The following is an 18,529-nucleotide window of genomic DNA, read 5'->3' as shown; positions in this document are numbered from 1 at the left end:
GAGAATTTAGCAGCCATGCAGAAGGCAGCCAACCACTTCAGCGAGCAGATGGCCCAGAGAGTGAACTTCCCCACAGACACTCTGCAGGAGCTGCTGGACCTTCACACAGCCTGTGAGAGGGAAGCCGTTGCAATCTTCATGGAGCACTCCTTCAAGGATGACAGCCAGGTGTTCCAAAAGAAGCTTCAGGTAATAGGTCCTAGCATATATCTTCCTAATTCCTATTCTTCTAGATTGATTCCTACAAATTCCCTTTTACCCCATAGTTCATATGTATTTTATTTTTAAAAGTTTGGATTTATGTGAGTGACTGGGCTCTATAGACTACTATTCATCCTTCTTCTGAATGATTGGTTCTTTATTTCCATTATGACAAAGAAAGTAATATAGGCTTATGAACAGTTTACAGAAACACTCAAGTTATTATGTCAAAATTCTTCAGGTGAGTTACTAGCACAAGATGTATGGATGCTCTGCTCTGTTTACCAAGAGCTGAAAACAAGATTCAGATGTTGTACACCTGAAACTAATATAATATCATTAGGAGGGTCATTTGGCCTCCTTGCCGTATTCAAGGTAGCAAGGTGCATTGTATCCTTGTCTTGTTTCTAATATCTTTGACTACCTCTCTGCTACCAATAGGAGTAGACTGCTTTTAAAGCTCATGTGTTTAGATATGCCCACTTGAGTAATCTCCATTTCTTAAAGTTAACCAGTGTCACATAAAAAATCTAATCAGATGATCAGTATTTAGCATATGCATAGGCCTAGAGACTGTCATGTGTGGATGCCAGAAGAGAGAACTCTTGAGGACAACATAATTGTGCCTAATAAAAACACCTTCATGTTGTTTTGAGTTTGTCATTGTCCATACTACAAGTTACAAAACTCTCACTTCAATACAGAAGAAAATCAATAAAATTATAATATTTGAAGTGTAGCAAAAGAAAAAATATTTCCCTATATATCTGTACAATCAAGCCCTCATTAAAAGAATTTCTGAGGCCTTCAAAACTCTTTTTAGTAACCACTTACCTCATTAGTGGACAGTTGGTTTACTGTGTATATATTTTTGTCCATAGCAATCTAAGTTTGCAGAGGGAAGTCTACTTCCAGTCATATTGAACTTTTCATTGCTCATTGCCAATGGATAAACCACTGTTAATCTTATGACTGATAAAGGGATGTTATGACTTGATAATACGGGATTGCATATTTGACATTTGCTAAAAGAATTGAATTTAAAGGTTCCCATCAAAGAAAAAACAATGTTTATTACTATGTAAGGTGATGATAATAATTAGACATGGTGGTGACCGATTTGTACTGTATACAAATATTAAACCATTACATTGTACACCTGAAGAAAATATAATGTAATATCTCAACTTAAAAAATAAAGGAACCCTGTACTTCATGTCTACCAACACCATCATTTCACAAATTTTGAGCCTGAGCCCAAGAAAACTGAGGAACTTCCCACAGGTCACACAATGAATTGGTCTAAACTGTAACTAAAGTGAGCATCATGAGCACGGTCTATGGTTCCATGCTCCAGTCCAACTCGATGCCATCAAACTGCTTCTTCCAAGAGGATCACACTTGGCTCTTCCTTCTAACAGCCTCTTTCCCTTGTATTTCTCCACATTTCTGTGGCAGGGCATCATAAAGAAAAAGAAGAAAAATTTCTTGCTGAAGAATGAAGAGGAATCTCTCAAATATTGCCAGGCTCAGCTTACACAACTTTCAGAGCCGCTGATGGAAGGCATTTTGAGAGGAACTTTCTCTGTACCTGGAGGATACATTCTTTACTCAGAGGAAATGAACAAGGTTGAACAGTCCTATGAATTGGTGCCCAGGAAAGGAGTGAAGGTGAGGAATAAAATTAGGGGGAAGACTAGCCAATATGGTCAGAGTTCTTGTGGGTTCTTGTAAGTTACCTAAGAACATACAGCCAGCAAGTGGTATAGCTAGTGGGCAGGTCTGTGTACCTGGCACCCAGTCAAATCTCAGGAGGAAGTTTAGCTCAGCTTTTTGGAAGAGGAGGTAGAAGCTATAAGTTGAAGTATCAATAAGTAGTACCTGAGTAAAAAAAGGGTAGATGAGCATCCAGTCAGCAGAAAAAGAATGTGCAGAGATTGAACACAATTGAGGAGCAGTGTTTGTAGAGGCATCATTAGGAGGAGGCTGGGGTTGCCAAATAGGGTTTGTGTTTTGTTTTTTCCAACTACAGATGTTGGATTTTTTTATTGTAGCCCTTGAGGGAAGGGAACAATTGTTGGATCCTAAGAAAGATGATGAAGTTACAGGGCCAAATTTGTAGTTTTCTTGACCAATGACTTCCCCAGCAAGAAGAGTCTTTGCTCCTTGTTTCCTCAGGCAATGGAGGTCCTCCAGAACTTCAAGCAGTCACAGGCTGCAACAAAGGAATCCATCATGCAGGCTGACAAGACCCTCACTGCTGGGGAGAAGGCTTTAAAAGGTACAGGGGAGGGCTGGGATAATGGAGGGCAGGGAGGTTCTTGCAGTGACCTTCAAGAACAAGTCCTTCTTGAAACAAGGTGTTTCCTCAAAAGAATTAGAACCACCTGGCTAAATTCAAAAAGAACCAGGTGAGTTTTAATTGCTCCCTCAGGCATCCAGTGTCTTTATGTCATATTCTGAAACATGTTTTGCTGGTATTGTTAGTAAGAATATTCAGAGATTTCTCTCTGCCATTTTAAAACCATTTTAGTGTTACCTCTGAAGGGTACAGCTAGTTATAACTGTTATTTTCTTCTCTCTGTAAAACCATTGTGGGACAGCTGAACAAGCCAAAACAGAGGAATTGGAAAGAAAACAGGAGATGCTAACACAGACACTGAATGAAACACAGCAAAAAATGGAGGCTGTAGAGAGAAGCTACCAGGAAAACATTGCCCAGCTGAATGAGAAGATGAGAGAGCAAAAAAACAAACTGAAAGAGCAGGAAAAAATTGTGCAGCACATGCTGATGGTAGGTTGGGGTGGGATGTGGGCAAAGCCTGAAGGACAGTCACCTAGTTCCTCAGGTGAAGGGAAGACCAAAACGCTAAAGTCATAAACTGCAAAGTATATTTAAAGGCATATGATTCAATGAAATGTCAAATTAATGTGATCATTCTAAAGCCCCAAGTATTTAATACTCAGCACCTTTTGTGGTATTAGAATTAGGGGGTTCAAATACCATGGCCCAGACTCATGATCTACTGTTTGTGGTGATTACAGGGCCTTTTTTACTCAGGTGAATAGGACTTCAGTTCTTAGGGTTTTGGGGTACAACCATCAAGGGAGACATAAAGCCATCTGATCTCAAAGTAACAGAGTGTATGTGATATGAAATATGGGATAATGAAAGCCCTAAAATGTACTACATTGGTTTCCACATCAGGCTTCTCTATTCTACACAAGCAGAGGAAATTCATTTTTTGCCCCTACCTGGAGTTTGATAGGCCATATTCTCTGGAGAGTCAGCAGTTCCCATTATGCATAATGTGTGTGGTCACCTACTTCAGTGGAATCAAGAAATAGTTAGAACTAAACCTCCATCCTTCCCAAAGAACCTCCTTAGGACTGAAACACATTCCTGACATAGGTGTCAGGCCTGAGAAAGTTCCAACTCCTTCACACCCCCAGGGAGATCCTGCTAAGGGACTTTAAGAAGGTATAAAACAGATACTCCTGCTACCAGATCAAGAGGTTCAGAAATATTGCACAAAAAGCATCAAAGAGCTATATTTGAATTCTACAATGATTGTTATATGGATGATAAAATTAAATTTAATTGAATGCATATAGTACTGGGTTTTCCTTAAACCCATAATTGTCATTTCTTAATTGTAACTTTCTCTACATCACTAGGCAGAAGAGATGAAGAAGAAATACAAAGAGAAGAAGGAAGAGATGCAAAAAGTGATTGAAGGTGAGACAGCTGAAAACACTCCAGATATCAAACTAGTAAATTGTACTTCAAAATTAAGAACTTCGCTCTTTGTAAAAATCAGAATTTTCATTCTTTTAGTGTAAAGACAAGTCACAGATTAAAAGTAACTATTTGAAAATCACACATTGGATAAAGGTCTTATATCCAAGATATTTAAAGAACTCTTAAAACTTAAATATCACAGTAATTGGAAAAGCAAATATACCAAGTAAAAGGAAAAAAATGATATAATTTAAAGATACTTCATCAAAAATATACTTGGATGGCAATAAGCACAGTAAACAACATCATTAGTTATTAACAACATCATTAGTTAGTAACAATATCATTAATTATTAGAAAAGTGGAAATTCAAGTCACAATGAAATACCACTATGCATCTACTAGAATGCCTAGAATTAAATAGATGAAACATCTCAGGTGTTGGTGGGGATGTGGAGCAACTGGAACCTTTATACACTGCTGGTGGAAATGTAAAACGGTCAATCACTGGGGAAAAGTTTGTCAGTTTCTTAAAAAGTTAAACAAATACCTACCATGCAAGTTTAATCATTTTGCTTCTACATCTATCCCCAAGAAAAATGAAAATTTGTGCATATGAGAGCTTTATTGGTAATAGCCAATAACTGAAACAATGTCCATCCACAGGTGAATGATGAACAAATTTTAACATACCCATACAAGAGAAAACTACTGAACAATAAAAAGGAATAAACTATCAATACATATAAGAATGTTAGGTGAATCTGAAAATAAATATGTTGAGTGAAAGAAGGCAGAGAAAAATGTCTACATACTGTATGATTCCTTTTCTGTAAATTTCCAGAAAATGCAAGCTATTCTATAGTGACAGAAAGCTGGGCAGTGGTCTGTGATGAGGATGAGGGTTTATGTTCAGGAGGGAGGAGTTTCCTAAGGGCATGTGAAGATGGAGATGTTTCTGAGTGATGTGCATGCTCATTACTTAATTGTAGTGGTGGTTTAACAGGTGTATACATGTATGATAGGTAGGTCAAAACTTATGTGACAGTATATTGCATTATTTTTATACCTCAATAAAGCTTTTCCAAAAAATAAAACAAAAACACTCCGGGTAATGGGAAGCCTTATAATCCTATCTAATAATAGACAAATAGGGTAATTAACCATACCTCCGATACGCTTCCCATTGGCTAATCAGCATGATATGCAAATTAATCGCCAACAAGATGGCGGCTAATTTGCATACTGAAGGCGGGGCGGCAGCGCAGGAGGCTGTTGGAGGTCTGGAACCTGGATCCGTGACCCAGCGGGGCAGAGGGCAGTGCTTGAGGCTGTCCGTGGTCCCGGGACCCGGATTTGTGACCCTGCTGGGCGGGGTGCAGTGCTTGAGGCTGTCTGTGGTCCCAGAACACAGATCCGTGACCCTGCTGGGCGGGGTGGAACCGCGGGAGGCTGTCTGCGGTCCTGGGACATGGATCCGTGACCCTGCCAGGCAGGGGGCAGTGCTTGAGGCTGTCCGCAGTCTAGGACCCGCATCCATGACCCTGCAGGGTGCGGGGCAGTGCTTGAGGCTGTCCGTGGTCCCGGGACCTGATCTATGACCCAGCGGGGCGGGGCAGCAGCTCGCACAGGGGCGGATCAGCCGGGGTTGGGCAGGGCAGGACGCCTGGCTTCTGCCCAGCCCCAGTCACTCTGTGCAGGTGAGCAGCGCTGAGAGCCTCTGGACAGGGAAGGCAGGCCGGCAGAGGGCGGCCTGTTCTCCCCACGTGGCTGTGGTGAAAGCTGTGAGCACACCAAGCGGAGCCTGCAGGCTGAGCTGAAGTAGTGCCTGCAGGCCTTCAGTGCCCAGGAGTGGCTGCACAAGATCCGCCTCCTGGCCCAGAAGGTGCAGGATCGCAGGGACAGCCACAGTGGCGGGGGCAAGACTGATGTCCTCCTGGCCCCACAACGGGGGGCGGGGGGGGGAGGGTTGTGGATCTGCAAAGCCAGAGGCCTCTGGTTTGCACATCCTCTCCTCCCCCTGGCCTGCGAACATCCCCCAGCACACTGTCACCCTCCAGCACCTGCAACAGTCACAGACCAAGGCGTGCACAAGTTCCCCCCGCCTCTCCACCGCACTTCCATAAACTCCAGCATGCCTAACACCCCCACAGGATGTGCACAGGCCCCCTCTGATGTGCTCACATCCTTTGGAGAGTGTCTGGGTGTTCTGGGTGCTGAGGGTGGGCGCCTGTGAGATGACAGTGAGAGGGCGGAGTGGTGACACTCTGTTCCCACAGGAGGCCAGTGCAGCGAAAAGATCACCTCTAGGGGGTTAATGCAGGTGCTGAGGCGGGAGCAGGTACAGACAGACTCACCTGGTGGGTGCAGGCGGCCCTTGCTCAGGTGCCTTCAGTCAGTGTTCAAGATCAAGAACCCAGAGGCAGAGAGGAATTCTGTCCTCTCAGTGAAACAGTGGGATAGTCGGGGCGACTGTAGAGGAGGAATGTGCACTTTGGGTGCCAGCACCCATGAGCGAAGGCTGCCCTGATGAGCCTTGCTCGCATGGGGCCTAGCGCACTCCTGCAGGGCAGCAGGTGACAAGACTTGCTTTTCCAAATTAATGAGAGAAAACGTTGATTCTCCCGCTGCCCACGAAGGTGGAAAGTGAAGTGGGGAGACATGTGGAGAGTGAGCGAGGTTGCCAAATCTGCTGTTGGTTTCTTTCACCACTGACTAGAGATATACAGGGTGTCTCCCCAAAATGTATACACACTTTGAATACCTACTAATTCCAATGGTTTTAAGCACGAGAAGAAAGAAACAACAATGGAGCTGTTATCTGTTAAAAGTGTGGGCACAAACAGGTAGTTGGACATTCCCTGAGGGGTCTCAGATTGGAGAGGGTGGTGCAGGCCAGACTGAGGGGCCCCTTCCCCCCCCCCACCCCAGTGCATGAATTTTGTGCACTGGACTACTAGTTGTTAATGTTAGCCATATCGGTGCACCTGAAATAAAAGAATAACAAGGATAGTTCATAGTTCTAGGGGATTTTTTTTTACTGTTATTTACACTTAAAATTACTCAGTTTTGCTTAGTTCAAAAAATCTCACAAGAAGTTTTCTCTATGAAATAAGAATAAAACAAAAAAAAGAGATGGGTTGAAAGGCAAACGAAGACTATAACAATTTAATCCTCATGTTTCTCTGCTTATTTTTCTTCCTCAGAATCTATAAGAAATATGTTGGAGGGAATACAAAAGAAAAATGAGCAGATGTTGGAAGAGGAAAAAAAGATTCATGAGGTAAATATGAAGCAATTGATTGAGAAGATGGAGATGGAGAAGTTCCAGTTCATGGCAGAGCAAGAGATGATTCTAAATCTTAAACTTTAGGCATTCAACTCTGTCATCGCCATTTTATTTTCCACTGCACTTAATAAAAAATGTGCTTAGAAGTTAGATCATTATGTAAGATTAAGAATTTTTCTAGCCTAAACACTAGTAGACACTTCATTCTCATACTGCTTCTACATGTGACCATCTCTGGTTACTAAAATGTATTATTTGCAGGATAAAATCTCATGGAAACCTTTATTATTAAATCACTAATAAATAGTAGCTATTCACTGCCACGCACTGTGCAATGGCTTTACAATCAATCTGTTATCAAATCCTTATGTTAAGTGGTAGGTACTATGATATTCTCATTTTCAAATGAGGAAATTGTAATTTCATGAGGGATAAGTAATGTTTCTGAGTCCTGCCTTGTGGAAGAATAGCTGGTCTGTCTATCCTACTCAGCGGAGTCAAGTTGATTCTCTTTCTGCCAGACCTGGTATAATTTTATCTCTGCAGGAACCCTAATGAATAGGAGGAAGACTCTGTGACCATATACACTATTAGTCATGTAATTACATACCCAGGCTGCCTGTATCATCCTGTTCCCAGGCTCTACTCCAAGTCAGTGTTGTGTCCAGATATCCACCCAGAAATACAGTGTGGACTGGCACAGGTCGTGGTTTCCTCAACTTATTACTGTTACCTTGCCTCCAAGTTTTGGAGAGTTGTACTAAGTTCCCTGATCAAACATCTGCCATGATTCTGAATCACATAGTAGCCTTCCCAATGGAATTCACTCATCTTCCTCACCTTCTTAGATAGATATTTGAGACGCCATTCTACCTAGAGTAGAGTTGAAGGGAAAAAAAATGATATAATTTCCAGGGAGAGTGTGGTGCATGTGGGTGAAGAGGACCAAGAATATGATTCTGGGTCACTCAAAGTTTAGAAACTACAAGAGAACAACATTTTCATAACTCAATAGAACTAAGAAATATGAATGAAAAGCAGGATACTCTGGAGAGAGTGAAATATTAAAAATTGAGAAGTTCACTTAGTTCACAAATAAGTTTCAAAAACTCATGAAGGATTAACATAGGTATTGAAAAGGAAAATAATTTGGCAAATGTGGGAAATGTTTTACATTGTGTGATTTCAGTCTTCATTTTTCTCTCAGGAAAATTTACAGTGTCTCGAGGAGAAATACAAGAAAATGATCAAGAAACTTCAAGATGAATTAAAGGTTTTGGAGGAGAAAATGAAAGAAACAAAATGTACCATACTCTAAAAATTCTAGGAACAGAACTTCTTAATCAGCTCCCTCCCTCCACAGGGAACAACTTGATTGAGCAACTTCTGAATGTCACATAGTTGTCACTAAACTAAAATGAGAATAATGATGTTTGAGATATTGTTCAACCAAAAGAATTGCAAAGATGAAATAAACTACAAAGACATTTTTTTCCCTACAGAGTGATTCAATTCCTGCTGAATTATAGTAATAATTATTAATATGATCCTTAAATGGATTTTTTATTACTGAGTCTAGAGACACATTAAATTGTATAATGAGATGCATTTTACAATGAAATATCAGGTGGCTTCTGTTCAGGATAGACTTGTTCTCCCTCACATACCTCACTCTCCTAGACATCCTAAGCCCTATGCTATTGCTCAAGGGTTTGCTTTGGTTTTGGGATAGGGTTGGAGTGTTGTGAATTTAAGGCAAAGCTGATGGAAGTGAACAAAGCCGTGGGACACTCTGATCATCATTCCTGCCAAGCAGTCTATGGCTTCTGGGCTGGCTACAAATCAAGGAGACCTGGGACAATTGCAGCCAAGTGTAGAGAGAGTAGAGTTCTTGATTGGGTGGTGGCTAATGGTCAGTGGGCACAGATGGGACTCTGGGATACTGGTAGAAGTACTTGTCTCTGTGAAAAATGGATTTATGTATGAATGCTTCACCCTCTCTGTCTACAAAATTTTTCTGGGTAATTACTGTCCATCCACAGGCTACCCACCTCTCTGTATTCTTCTCTCTTTCCTTAGTCTGTTTCTTCCCACAATTCAAAAAGTAAATTCTATAGTCATAGAAAGAGGAGTTTGAACTCAAACTTGAAATAAATTGATTTTCAATTCCTCTGAGAACCATACAATAATCCTGCAAAACTTAAACTAGGCTCTATTGTTATCTCTGCCTTTCTGATTTTGTGTAGGAACAATATTTTGAGAGGGGGAAAAAGAATATTGACCTTCAACTCACACCATATGCAAACTAAATTTGAGATGAATCATAGTCTTAAATGTTAAAGTGAATATTTAAAAGAAAGCTTCTGGAAAAAACAATAGAAGAAATTTTTATAATCTTAGTGTGAAAGTGAACTCTTGTGCACTGATGATGAGACTGAAATTGATGTCACCACCATGAAAAGCATTAGGGAGATTATTACCATTAAAAATTAAAAATAAAACTACCATATGATTCAGCAATTCTACTTCTGGGTATTTAGCCAGAAAAAAAAGAAAACACTAACTCAGAAAGATATATGTACTCCTATATTCTTGCAGCACTATTTATAATGCTATATAATAAAGAGGTAATATGCAAATTGACCATCACTCCAACACACAAGATGGCTGCCCCCAAGTGGTCAAAGATGGCTGCCACAAGATGGCCAGCAGGAAGGCCAGTTGGGTGCGACTGGGCTGGCAGAGGAGGACAGCTGGGGGTGATTGGGCCAGCAGGAGAGCAGTTAAGTGTTGATCAGGCTGGCAGGCCGAAGCGGTTAGGAGTAATGAGGCAGGCAGGCAGGCGAGCAGTTGGGACCCAGAAGTTCTGGATTGTGAGATTGTGCCCCTGTGGTATTGGGCCTAAATGGGCAGTTGGACATCCCCCGAGGGGTCCCAGATTGGAGAGGGTTCAGGCTGGGCTATGGGACACTCCTCCCCTGTGCATGAATTTCATGCACCGGACCTCTAGTAAGCAGTATATAAAAACACTCTAAGGGTTTATCAACAACTGAATAAAGAAAAATGTGACATATATATAATACTAAGCCATAACAAAAAATGATACTGTGACATTTGCAACACTATGGATGGACCTTGAGAGCATATGCTAAGTGAAATAAATCAGAACAGAGAAAGTTGAATACCATATGATCTCATATTGTGGACTCAAGAAAAGAAAAAAGAAAGCAAAGGAAAGCAAGTCCATTTATAAACAGAATAGATTGGGGGATGCAAGAGGCACCGGATGAGGGTAGCAGAAATCAGTAAAGGAAATGAAAAGGTACAGTTTTACAGGTACAAAATAAATAAGTCACTAGGATGCAATATACTGCATTGCACCTATAGTCAATTATACTGTATTGCATATTTTCAAGTTGCTAAGATAGCAAATCTTAAAAGTTCTGATCACAAGAAAAATATTCTGTAGCTATGTATGGTGATGAATGTTAACTAGACTTACTATAGTGATCATTTTGCAATATATACAAATATCAAATCACTATGTTGTACATCTAAAACTAATATGTTTACTAATATGTAATTAAAATTAATTACAACAATAAAAAGAAATTAGAATATTTCACTCATTAAAATGTAACAGTAATACTGATTCAGATTTGGGGTCGGTTGGTGAGCAGAGTGCAAGGGTGAGTTCTTTCCCGGATTCTTGTCCAGGTGGATTTGATGAATGAAGCTACGGGCAAAAGTGGTAGGTGAGAAGTACAGAAACTTTATTGCAAACAGATACTATCTCTAAAGTTCCTAATTCTAAGTTTCTATTCCTCCAACTGTCTCTCCTGGCTAAGATATGAGAGACAGAGAGGTCCCCTAAAGAGGGTGGCCACTGCCCTCTTTGTATTGAGTTATTATATATTCTAAAGACCCCTTCTCTTAAGCTAGAATCCCAGGGCTTTCCTCACTGGTGACTCTGCTACACAGTACTAGTTGCAAAGCTCAAAGCCCACCTGGTGGCCCCCCCTTTCTTTTCCTTTATTTTGCAACATTCCTCTAGGCTCTGTGAAAATGTTTACTCCATCCCCCCCCCCCATATTCTGCCACTTCTCTTTATCCTCTGTGAATGTGTTTCTTTCCCTCCCTCCTCTTCCCCTTGCAGCCCCCCCCCCCCCCGCCATTCTGTGACATTTCTCTGTCCTTCACATATCCATCTTGTCTGTTCAGGTTGGAGATGCTTTTGATCTACCTAATGGTTGCTTTAATAACTAGTAACCTTATCTTGCCAAGCCTTGAGACTGAAATGCTGGCTTCTCTGCTCAAAGAGTAAAACAGCTTCTTTTTTTTCCTGGCCAGAGATGTTTTATAAGCCCTTTGGCTCTCCCAGCTGCTCAGGCCAGGGCTGCTTTTGATCTAACTATGGCTGCTTAATTGTTCAGGCCAAGATGCCTCTATTCTCTCTGGACCACCTCCCTTCCTGTCTAGCAAATTGAGCTAGCTAGCTACCCTTATGAAAAGCAAAAAGCAAGACATCAGCTAAGATAAAATAATTACAATGCAAATATCAATCAAAGATTATATAAAAAACTCCCTTGCCTAGCTGGTGTGGCTCAGAGGTGGAGCATCAATCTATGAACCAGGAGGTCGTAAGTTGTTCCCAGTCAGGGCACATGAAATTGAACGCTTTTATGAAAGTATTCAAGAAGAAATTGACCACACATCAAATCAAGACATGCTGATAACAATCAGTGACTAAAAAGCACAAGTAGGAAATAAAACAGAATCAAATGCCATGGGGAAATTTGGACTGGGGGTCAGACACAAAGCAGGAAAACAGCTCATGAAGTTCTGTGAGACAAACAACTTGTCCATCACAAACATGTGCTTCACATAACCAAACAGACAACTACCTACACAGACATCAGCAGATGGCTAATATAGAAGGAAATAGACTATGTAATTGGAAGCAGAAGATGTATTTCCCTAAAAAATTACTCTTCAAGGTAAATTTTAAAAGAAATACACAGTTGATTATTGGAGCATTCTGTCTGTAACTAAATCTCAAGTAGTTCATACAGAGAAAGAAAGTATGTGGTAAATAACATTAAGGGAATTTTGTATTTTTGGCCAAGTATGTGAGGTTTTGATATCAATTCTTCCTTGAGGGTTTGGTAAGAATCACCAGTGAAGCCATTTGGGCCTGAACTTTTCTTGGTGGTAGTTTTCAACCTCTTTACTTGTTACAAGTCCATTCAGATGAGTTATTTCTTCTTGAGGCAGTTTCAGTAGTTTCTGTCTTTCTAGGAATTAGTCCATTTTTAATCTAATTTGTTACGATACAATTGTTCATAGTATTAACTTACAATCTTTTTTTATTTTTTATTTCTGTCAATAGTAATGTCTTCTTTTTCATTCCTGATTTTAGTCATTTGAGTCTACTTTCTTTTCTTCTTGGCTAGTTTAGATAAAAGTTTGTCAAGATTAATGAACTTTTCAAAGAACCAGCTTTTGTTGTCAGTGATTTTTTTCTGTATTTCCCCATTATCTATTTCATTAAAATCATTTACATAAATCTCTATTTTTCCTTCTGCTTGCTTTGGGTTTAGTTGGCTCTTATTTTACAATGTCCAAAGGTGAAAGGATATTAATTGAAATCTGTTCTTTTCTTAGTGGTGCTCCAGGGCATGCATATATATATTTCTCAGAAAGTACTTCAATCTGTTTTCTGTATCTATGAGTGTTTCTATTTTATTTGTTAGTTTAATTTGTTCATTAGATTCCACATATAGTATAAGTAAAATCATAGGCTATTTGTCTTTCTCTGACTGGCTTACTTCACTTAGCATAATACTCTCCAGGACCTCAGAGGGGAAGGGGATTGACAGATTGGGTAAAAAAGATGAAGAGATTAAGCAAAGAAGAAAAACCCCTCACATATGTAGACAACAGTATGGTGATTACTAGAGGCAAAAGGGGGTGGGAAATAGAAGAGAAAAAGGGGGGATCAATGGTGACAGAAGGAGACTTGACTTTGGATGGTAAACATACAAAATACATGTGTTGAGAAACCAAGATGGCGGCATAGGTAAACACCGGAGATTGCTGCCTCGCACAACCACTTCAAAAATACAACTAAAAGACATAACGGACATCATCCAGAACCACAGGAAGGCTGGCTGAGTGGAATTTCTACAACTAGAAGGAAAGAGAAAAGCATACCGAGACTCAGAGGAGGTGCGGTGCTGAAGTAAATACAAAGGTGCGGAGGTGCATGCGGAGAGGGCTGGCGGCTGAGGACACAATTGTCTTTTTCAATCGGGAGGGAGTCTCAGGCTCTGAGCTCCAGTTTTGGGCGTGTCTCTGGGCACCCAGACTCATACGGTACAAACGGGACTGTCTGGCATCGGTCGGAACTCAAGGACAGCTTTCTCTCGGAGGCACTCGAGGCGATTACCAGGACCTCTGAAGGCAGGACTGAGAGCAGCCATACTGCTGGCTCCCTCCGCCCACCCTGTTGATCCCCTGGGACCCCGCCCCACCCAAGCCGTGCAAGGAGGCTTTTGCATATGAAAGGCCTGGCCCTTTGTAATCTGAAAATAACTTAACAAACTGCAGCTGCCCCAAGGCCCCAGGGCAACTTGCATTGCTTTACAGCTGGCTTCTGCTGGGTAGCCTCAGGCAAAGGCTAGATTAGCACCTCCTTAGATCCAAGAGCCAGTGTACTCAGTGGTCAGAGTGGGACCATCCAATTACAGCTCCTCAGATCTATAAGGGACACATTCAGGGGGTAGACTCAGTGAGCACCAAAGCCCCACTGAAGCAAGTCTTGCCCCATAAGGGTGTCTTCCTCCCACCGTAGACACAGCTGATTCTCACAGCCAATTGGCCTAGAGGTCAAATCCTCCCAGTGTTAACTACAACAATCAAGGCTTAATTACAACAAGACAGTGCACAAAGTCCACAAGGGGGTGCACCAAGAGTGTCTACCTCAGGTAATTGGGACATTTAGCACAGAAAGGCACTCTCTCGACATAGCGAAGCATAAAAAATGCCAAGACAAAGAAACAGGACACAAATGACAGAAATGGAGGAAAGCAAACTGCAGGATATAGAGTTCAAAACCACACTTTTAAGGTCTTTAAAGAACTGTCTAGAAGCCGCCGCTAAATGTAGTGAGATCTTCAAGAAGACTGGTGAGACCACCGATAAATGTAGTGAGATCTTCAAGAAGACTGTTGAAACCCTCGATGTTGTGATAAAGAACCAACTAGAAATTAAGCATACACTGACTGAAATAAAGAATATTATACAGACTCCCAACAGCAGACCAGAGGATCGCAAGAATCAAGTCAAAGATTTGAAATATGAAGAAACAAAAAACACCCAACCAGAAAAGCAAAATGAAAAAAGAATCCAAAAATACGAAGATAGTGTAAGGAGCCTCTGGGACAGCTTCAAGCGTACCAACATCCAAATTATAGGGGTGCCAGAAGAAGAGAGAGAGCAAGATATTGAAAACCTATTTGAAGAAATAATGACAGAAAACTTCCCCTACCTGGTGAAAGAAATAGACTTCCAAGTCCAGGATGCACAGAGAACCCCAAACAAAAGGAATCCTAAGAGGACCACACCAAGACACATCATAATTAAAATGCCAAGAGCAAAAGACAAAGAGAGTATCCTAAAAGCAGCAAGAGAAAGAAAGTCAGTTACCTACAAGGGAGTACCCATATGACTGTCAGCTGATTTCTCAACAGAAACTTTGCAGGCCAGAAGGGAGTGGCAAGAAATATTCAAAGTGATGAATACCAAGAACCTACAACCAAGATTACTTTATCCAGCAAAGCTATCATTCAGAAGTGAAGGTCAGATAAAGAGCTTCACAGATAAGGAAAAGCTAAAGGAGTTCATCACCACCAAACCAGTATTATATGAAATACTGAAAGGTATCCTTTAAGAAGAGGAAAAAGAAGAAAAAGGTAAAGATACAAATACACATTTGTATAACATTATTTGTAGATGGCATATGACCACCCAAATACACATCTATCAACAAGTGAATCTAAAAATCAAGTGAATAAATAATCTGATGAACAGTATGAACTGGTGATTATAATAGAATCAGGTACATAGATAGGGAATGGACTGACTATTCTTGGGTGGGGAAGAGGTGTGGGAGGTGCAGGAAGAGATTGGACAATAATTGTGCACCTATGGATGAGGACAGTGGGTGGGGAGTGAGGGCGGAGGGTGGTGTGGGAACTGGGTGGAGGGGAATTATGGTGGGAAAAAAAAGGAACCAATGTAATAATCTGAACAATAAAAATTTAATTAAAAAAATACAGGTGATGTATTATAGAATTGTACACTTGAAACACATATAACTTTATTAATCAATGTCACTCCAATAAGTTCAATAAAATTAAAAAGCAAAAGAATATACCTCAAATTTATGCTATATTAATTCCAGTGAAATACAGAACAAATACTTCTATAACTCTATTCCCTGTTACCTCCATTTAGTGCTATTATTATTACATATATATTACAAATACATCTATATATGTAACAACCCCAAAAATACACTTTGATAGTTATTAATTTCTATGATTTTAATTCTTTTAAAGAGAATGAAGGAAAAAGAATCAATTTATAGGACTTGTTATACTAACTTACTTTCTGACAATATCTGCTTCTCTGTATTCCTATTAGTGTTCGTTAATATCATGTGTCATATCTTTGTTTCAATAGGCTGTGCATCCAGTTAGCTCCTTTATTCTGCTTTGCTAAATATAGTACTTTTAAGTATGAAATATGCCCTTCAATACAATTATATACATACTAGAGGCCCAGTGCATGAAATTCGTGCATGGGGGAAGGGTCCCTCACCCTGGCCTGAACCCTCTCCAATCCGGAATGGCTGGCTCCTAACCGCTCGCCTGCCTGCCTGCCTGATTGCCCCTAACCACTCTGCTTGCCTGCCTGATCACCCCTAACCCCTCTGCCTGCCTGCCTGATCATCTTTGCCTACTGGCCTGATTGCCCCTAACCACCCTGCCTGCTGGCCTAATTGCCCCTAACTGCCCTACCCTGCCGGCCTGATTGCCCCTAACTGCCTCTGCCTCAGCCCCTGCCACAATGGCTTTATCTAGAAGGAGGACTGGAGGACAAAAGATATGGTCTAATTAGCATATTGCCCTTTTATTAGTACAGATTGTTGTATACAATTGCTTCTTAAACCAATTAAGAAGAGAAAGGAGAGTAAATCTGCATTTATACTGCCTTTTATAATTACACAATTCCCTTATTGCTGCTCTTTGTTTTTTTATATGGATTTGTATTACTATCTGGGCTCACTTGTTTCCTGCCTGAAAACCTCCTTTTGTGTTTTTTCTAAAGTCAATTTGCTAGCAATAAAGTTTCTTCAAGTACCCACATTCTGTTTCAAATAAAACCAGTTCTTTGGGGGAGAACTTCAAAGATCTCTGTGATTAGGGACTACCTCTCTCTCTGGACAAATATCTCTGAGCCACTGCTCCTCCCCTGGGCAGGGGTGGTAACCTCTGGTCTTCCCCACTTTTCTCTCCCAGCTTGGAAACACCTTCCTACAAGTCAGCCAGAGGGAGGGTGATCAGGCCAGGTGATCTCAGCCTGCTATGCATCAGCTAATGCCTTCACTCTATGAGTGGAGCTGGGTGAGGGTTGGGACCCCCAGCCTCCAGGAATTTAGTCTCAGAAACTCAGTGTTGAAGGGGATGAGAAATACTGGTGGCCTGCCTCTCCCAGTGACATACCTTATCCTGCTTGAAAGAGGGAAGAGGGAGCCACATCTTGTTGACCACACCCACCAGGAGCAGAGCATTTGTCAAACTGATTAGTTGTGAAATCCAGGTACCCTCCTGATTTTAGTTTTCAGAAATTCCTATTATGGTTGTTGAGTCATTGCTTTGTACTCAGTGCTTTCAGTTTCACATTACTCTAAGTCCTTCACTTGTACTTAATGGGTCTTAGGAATTCTGGAAAGTCACATGACATTGTACAGGTAAATAAAAGCCCAACCATCCAGTGAAAGACAGAGAAGTGACAAAAACCACTCCAACTTACACTGAGGAGAAAGAACAGGTAAGAACTTTATTTTGAAAACACCATATATTTTAGTAATACATATGAGCAGTCTTAGAATGGATTACTTTGTTTAGCAGTAACCCAGGTTCTGGTTCCCCCGTGGAGGAATGATGGAGCCTGTGTGAAAATGTGGAAGGGATTATGCTGGGGCTCACCAGCAGCCCCTGAATTATGAATGAACAGATTACTAAGACACAGTTTCACTGTGGAGGAGAGGGCTAAGGGACCACTGGCTGAAGAAGCCAGGTAGCCTCAATTACCTGCCTCGTTAGGCTTTTATTGCAGTTTTTATCTTTAGATACAATCAGTAGGGTGAGTAATCTTGGTTGGACACATGTGTTTACATTGTCCTCTGGGCAAGGGCATCCAGGGATTAAGCATAAGGATTCCAGTAAACACCTCAGGGGTCTGCACTTGCACAGACTTGTTTGGAATACTCAGGGGTGCTGCCTTTGACACTCCTCTAAGTCTCCCCTAAGTCAGAATTCTGATAAATAAGGCAGGCAGCCTTCCACACACTTCCCTTTTCTCAGAATGTCTTCCTTACAAACTTTCCAACCAAGTCTCTTGTGCTCCCCAACATCTCCATCTTTTTGGTTTGCTGAATGTAGAAGACAGAAAGAGGTGATGAACTTTTTGCTTTGGAATGTCAGGGTCCGAGAGGTGCATTTACTGCTGGAGTTCCGATTTTATAGACTACTAGAGGCCCAGTGCACAAAAATTTGAGCACTGGTGTGTGTGGGGGGGTGTCCCTCATCCTCACTTGTGCCCTCTCACAGTCTGGGACCCCTCAGGAGATAATGACGTGCTGGCTTAGGCCCGCTCCCGGGTGGCAGAGGGCAAGCCCAATCCCTAGGTGCAGCCCCTGGTTGGGCTCAGAGCAGGGCTGATTGGGGGGTTGGGGCGCCGCCCCCTGTTACACACAAGGCAGGGTCGATGGGGAGGTTGCCGTGCCACCCCCTGTCATGCACAGAGCGGGGCTGATCAGGGGCTTGGGGCGCTGCCTCCTGTCACACACAGAGCAGGGCCGAACAGGGGGTTGGGGAGCTCCCCCCCCCGTCACGCATAGAGTAGGGCTGATAGGGGAGTTGGGGCACCGCCCCCTGTCACAAACAGAGCAGGGCAGATAGGGAGGTTGTGGCCCCTCCCCCTGTCACACACAGAGCCACAGGGCGATC

At 41.7% G+C, this 18,529-nt stretch overlaps 1 protein-coding gene across 1 annotated transcript in view; it reads left to right on the top strand.

The window, feature by feature from the left end:
• LOC102424903 (guanylate-binding protein 4-like) overlaps nt 1-18,529 on the top strand; it is a 56,891-nt gene that overhangs the window by 10,777 nt on the left and 27,585 nt on the right. The window contains exons 7-12 of the mRNA XM_023747668.1: nt 4-189; nt 1,660-1,872; nt 2,380-2,482; nt 2,805-2,995; nt 3,910-3,930; nt 8,461-8,536. Of these exons, the coding sequence (XP_023603436.1) occupies nt 4-189; nt 1,660-1,872; nt 2,380-2,482; nt 2,805-2,995; nt 3,910-3,930; nt 8,461-8,536 (790 nt within the window). The remainder of the gene's footprint in view (nt 1-3; nt 190-1,659; nt 1,873-2,379; nt 2,483-2,804; nt 2,996-3,909; nt 3,931-8,460; nt 8,537-18,529) is intronic.

The sequence above is a fragment of the Myotis lucifugus genome, unplaced genomic scaffold (assembly GCF_000147115.1).
Source record: "Myotis lucifugus unplaced genomic scaffold, Myoluc2.0 scaffold_943, whole genome shotgun sequence".
Taxonomy (NCBI): Eukaryota; Metazoa; Chordata; class Mammalia; order Chiroptera; family Vespertilionidae; genus Myotis; species Myotis lucifugus.
Note: the sequence above shows the minus strand (reverse complement) of the source record. Positions and strands in the feature narration are given on the sequence as shown.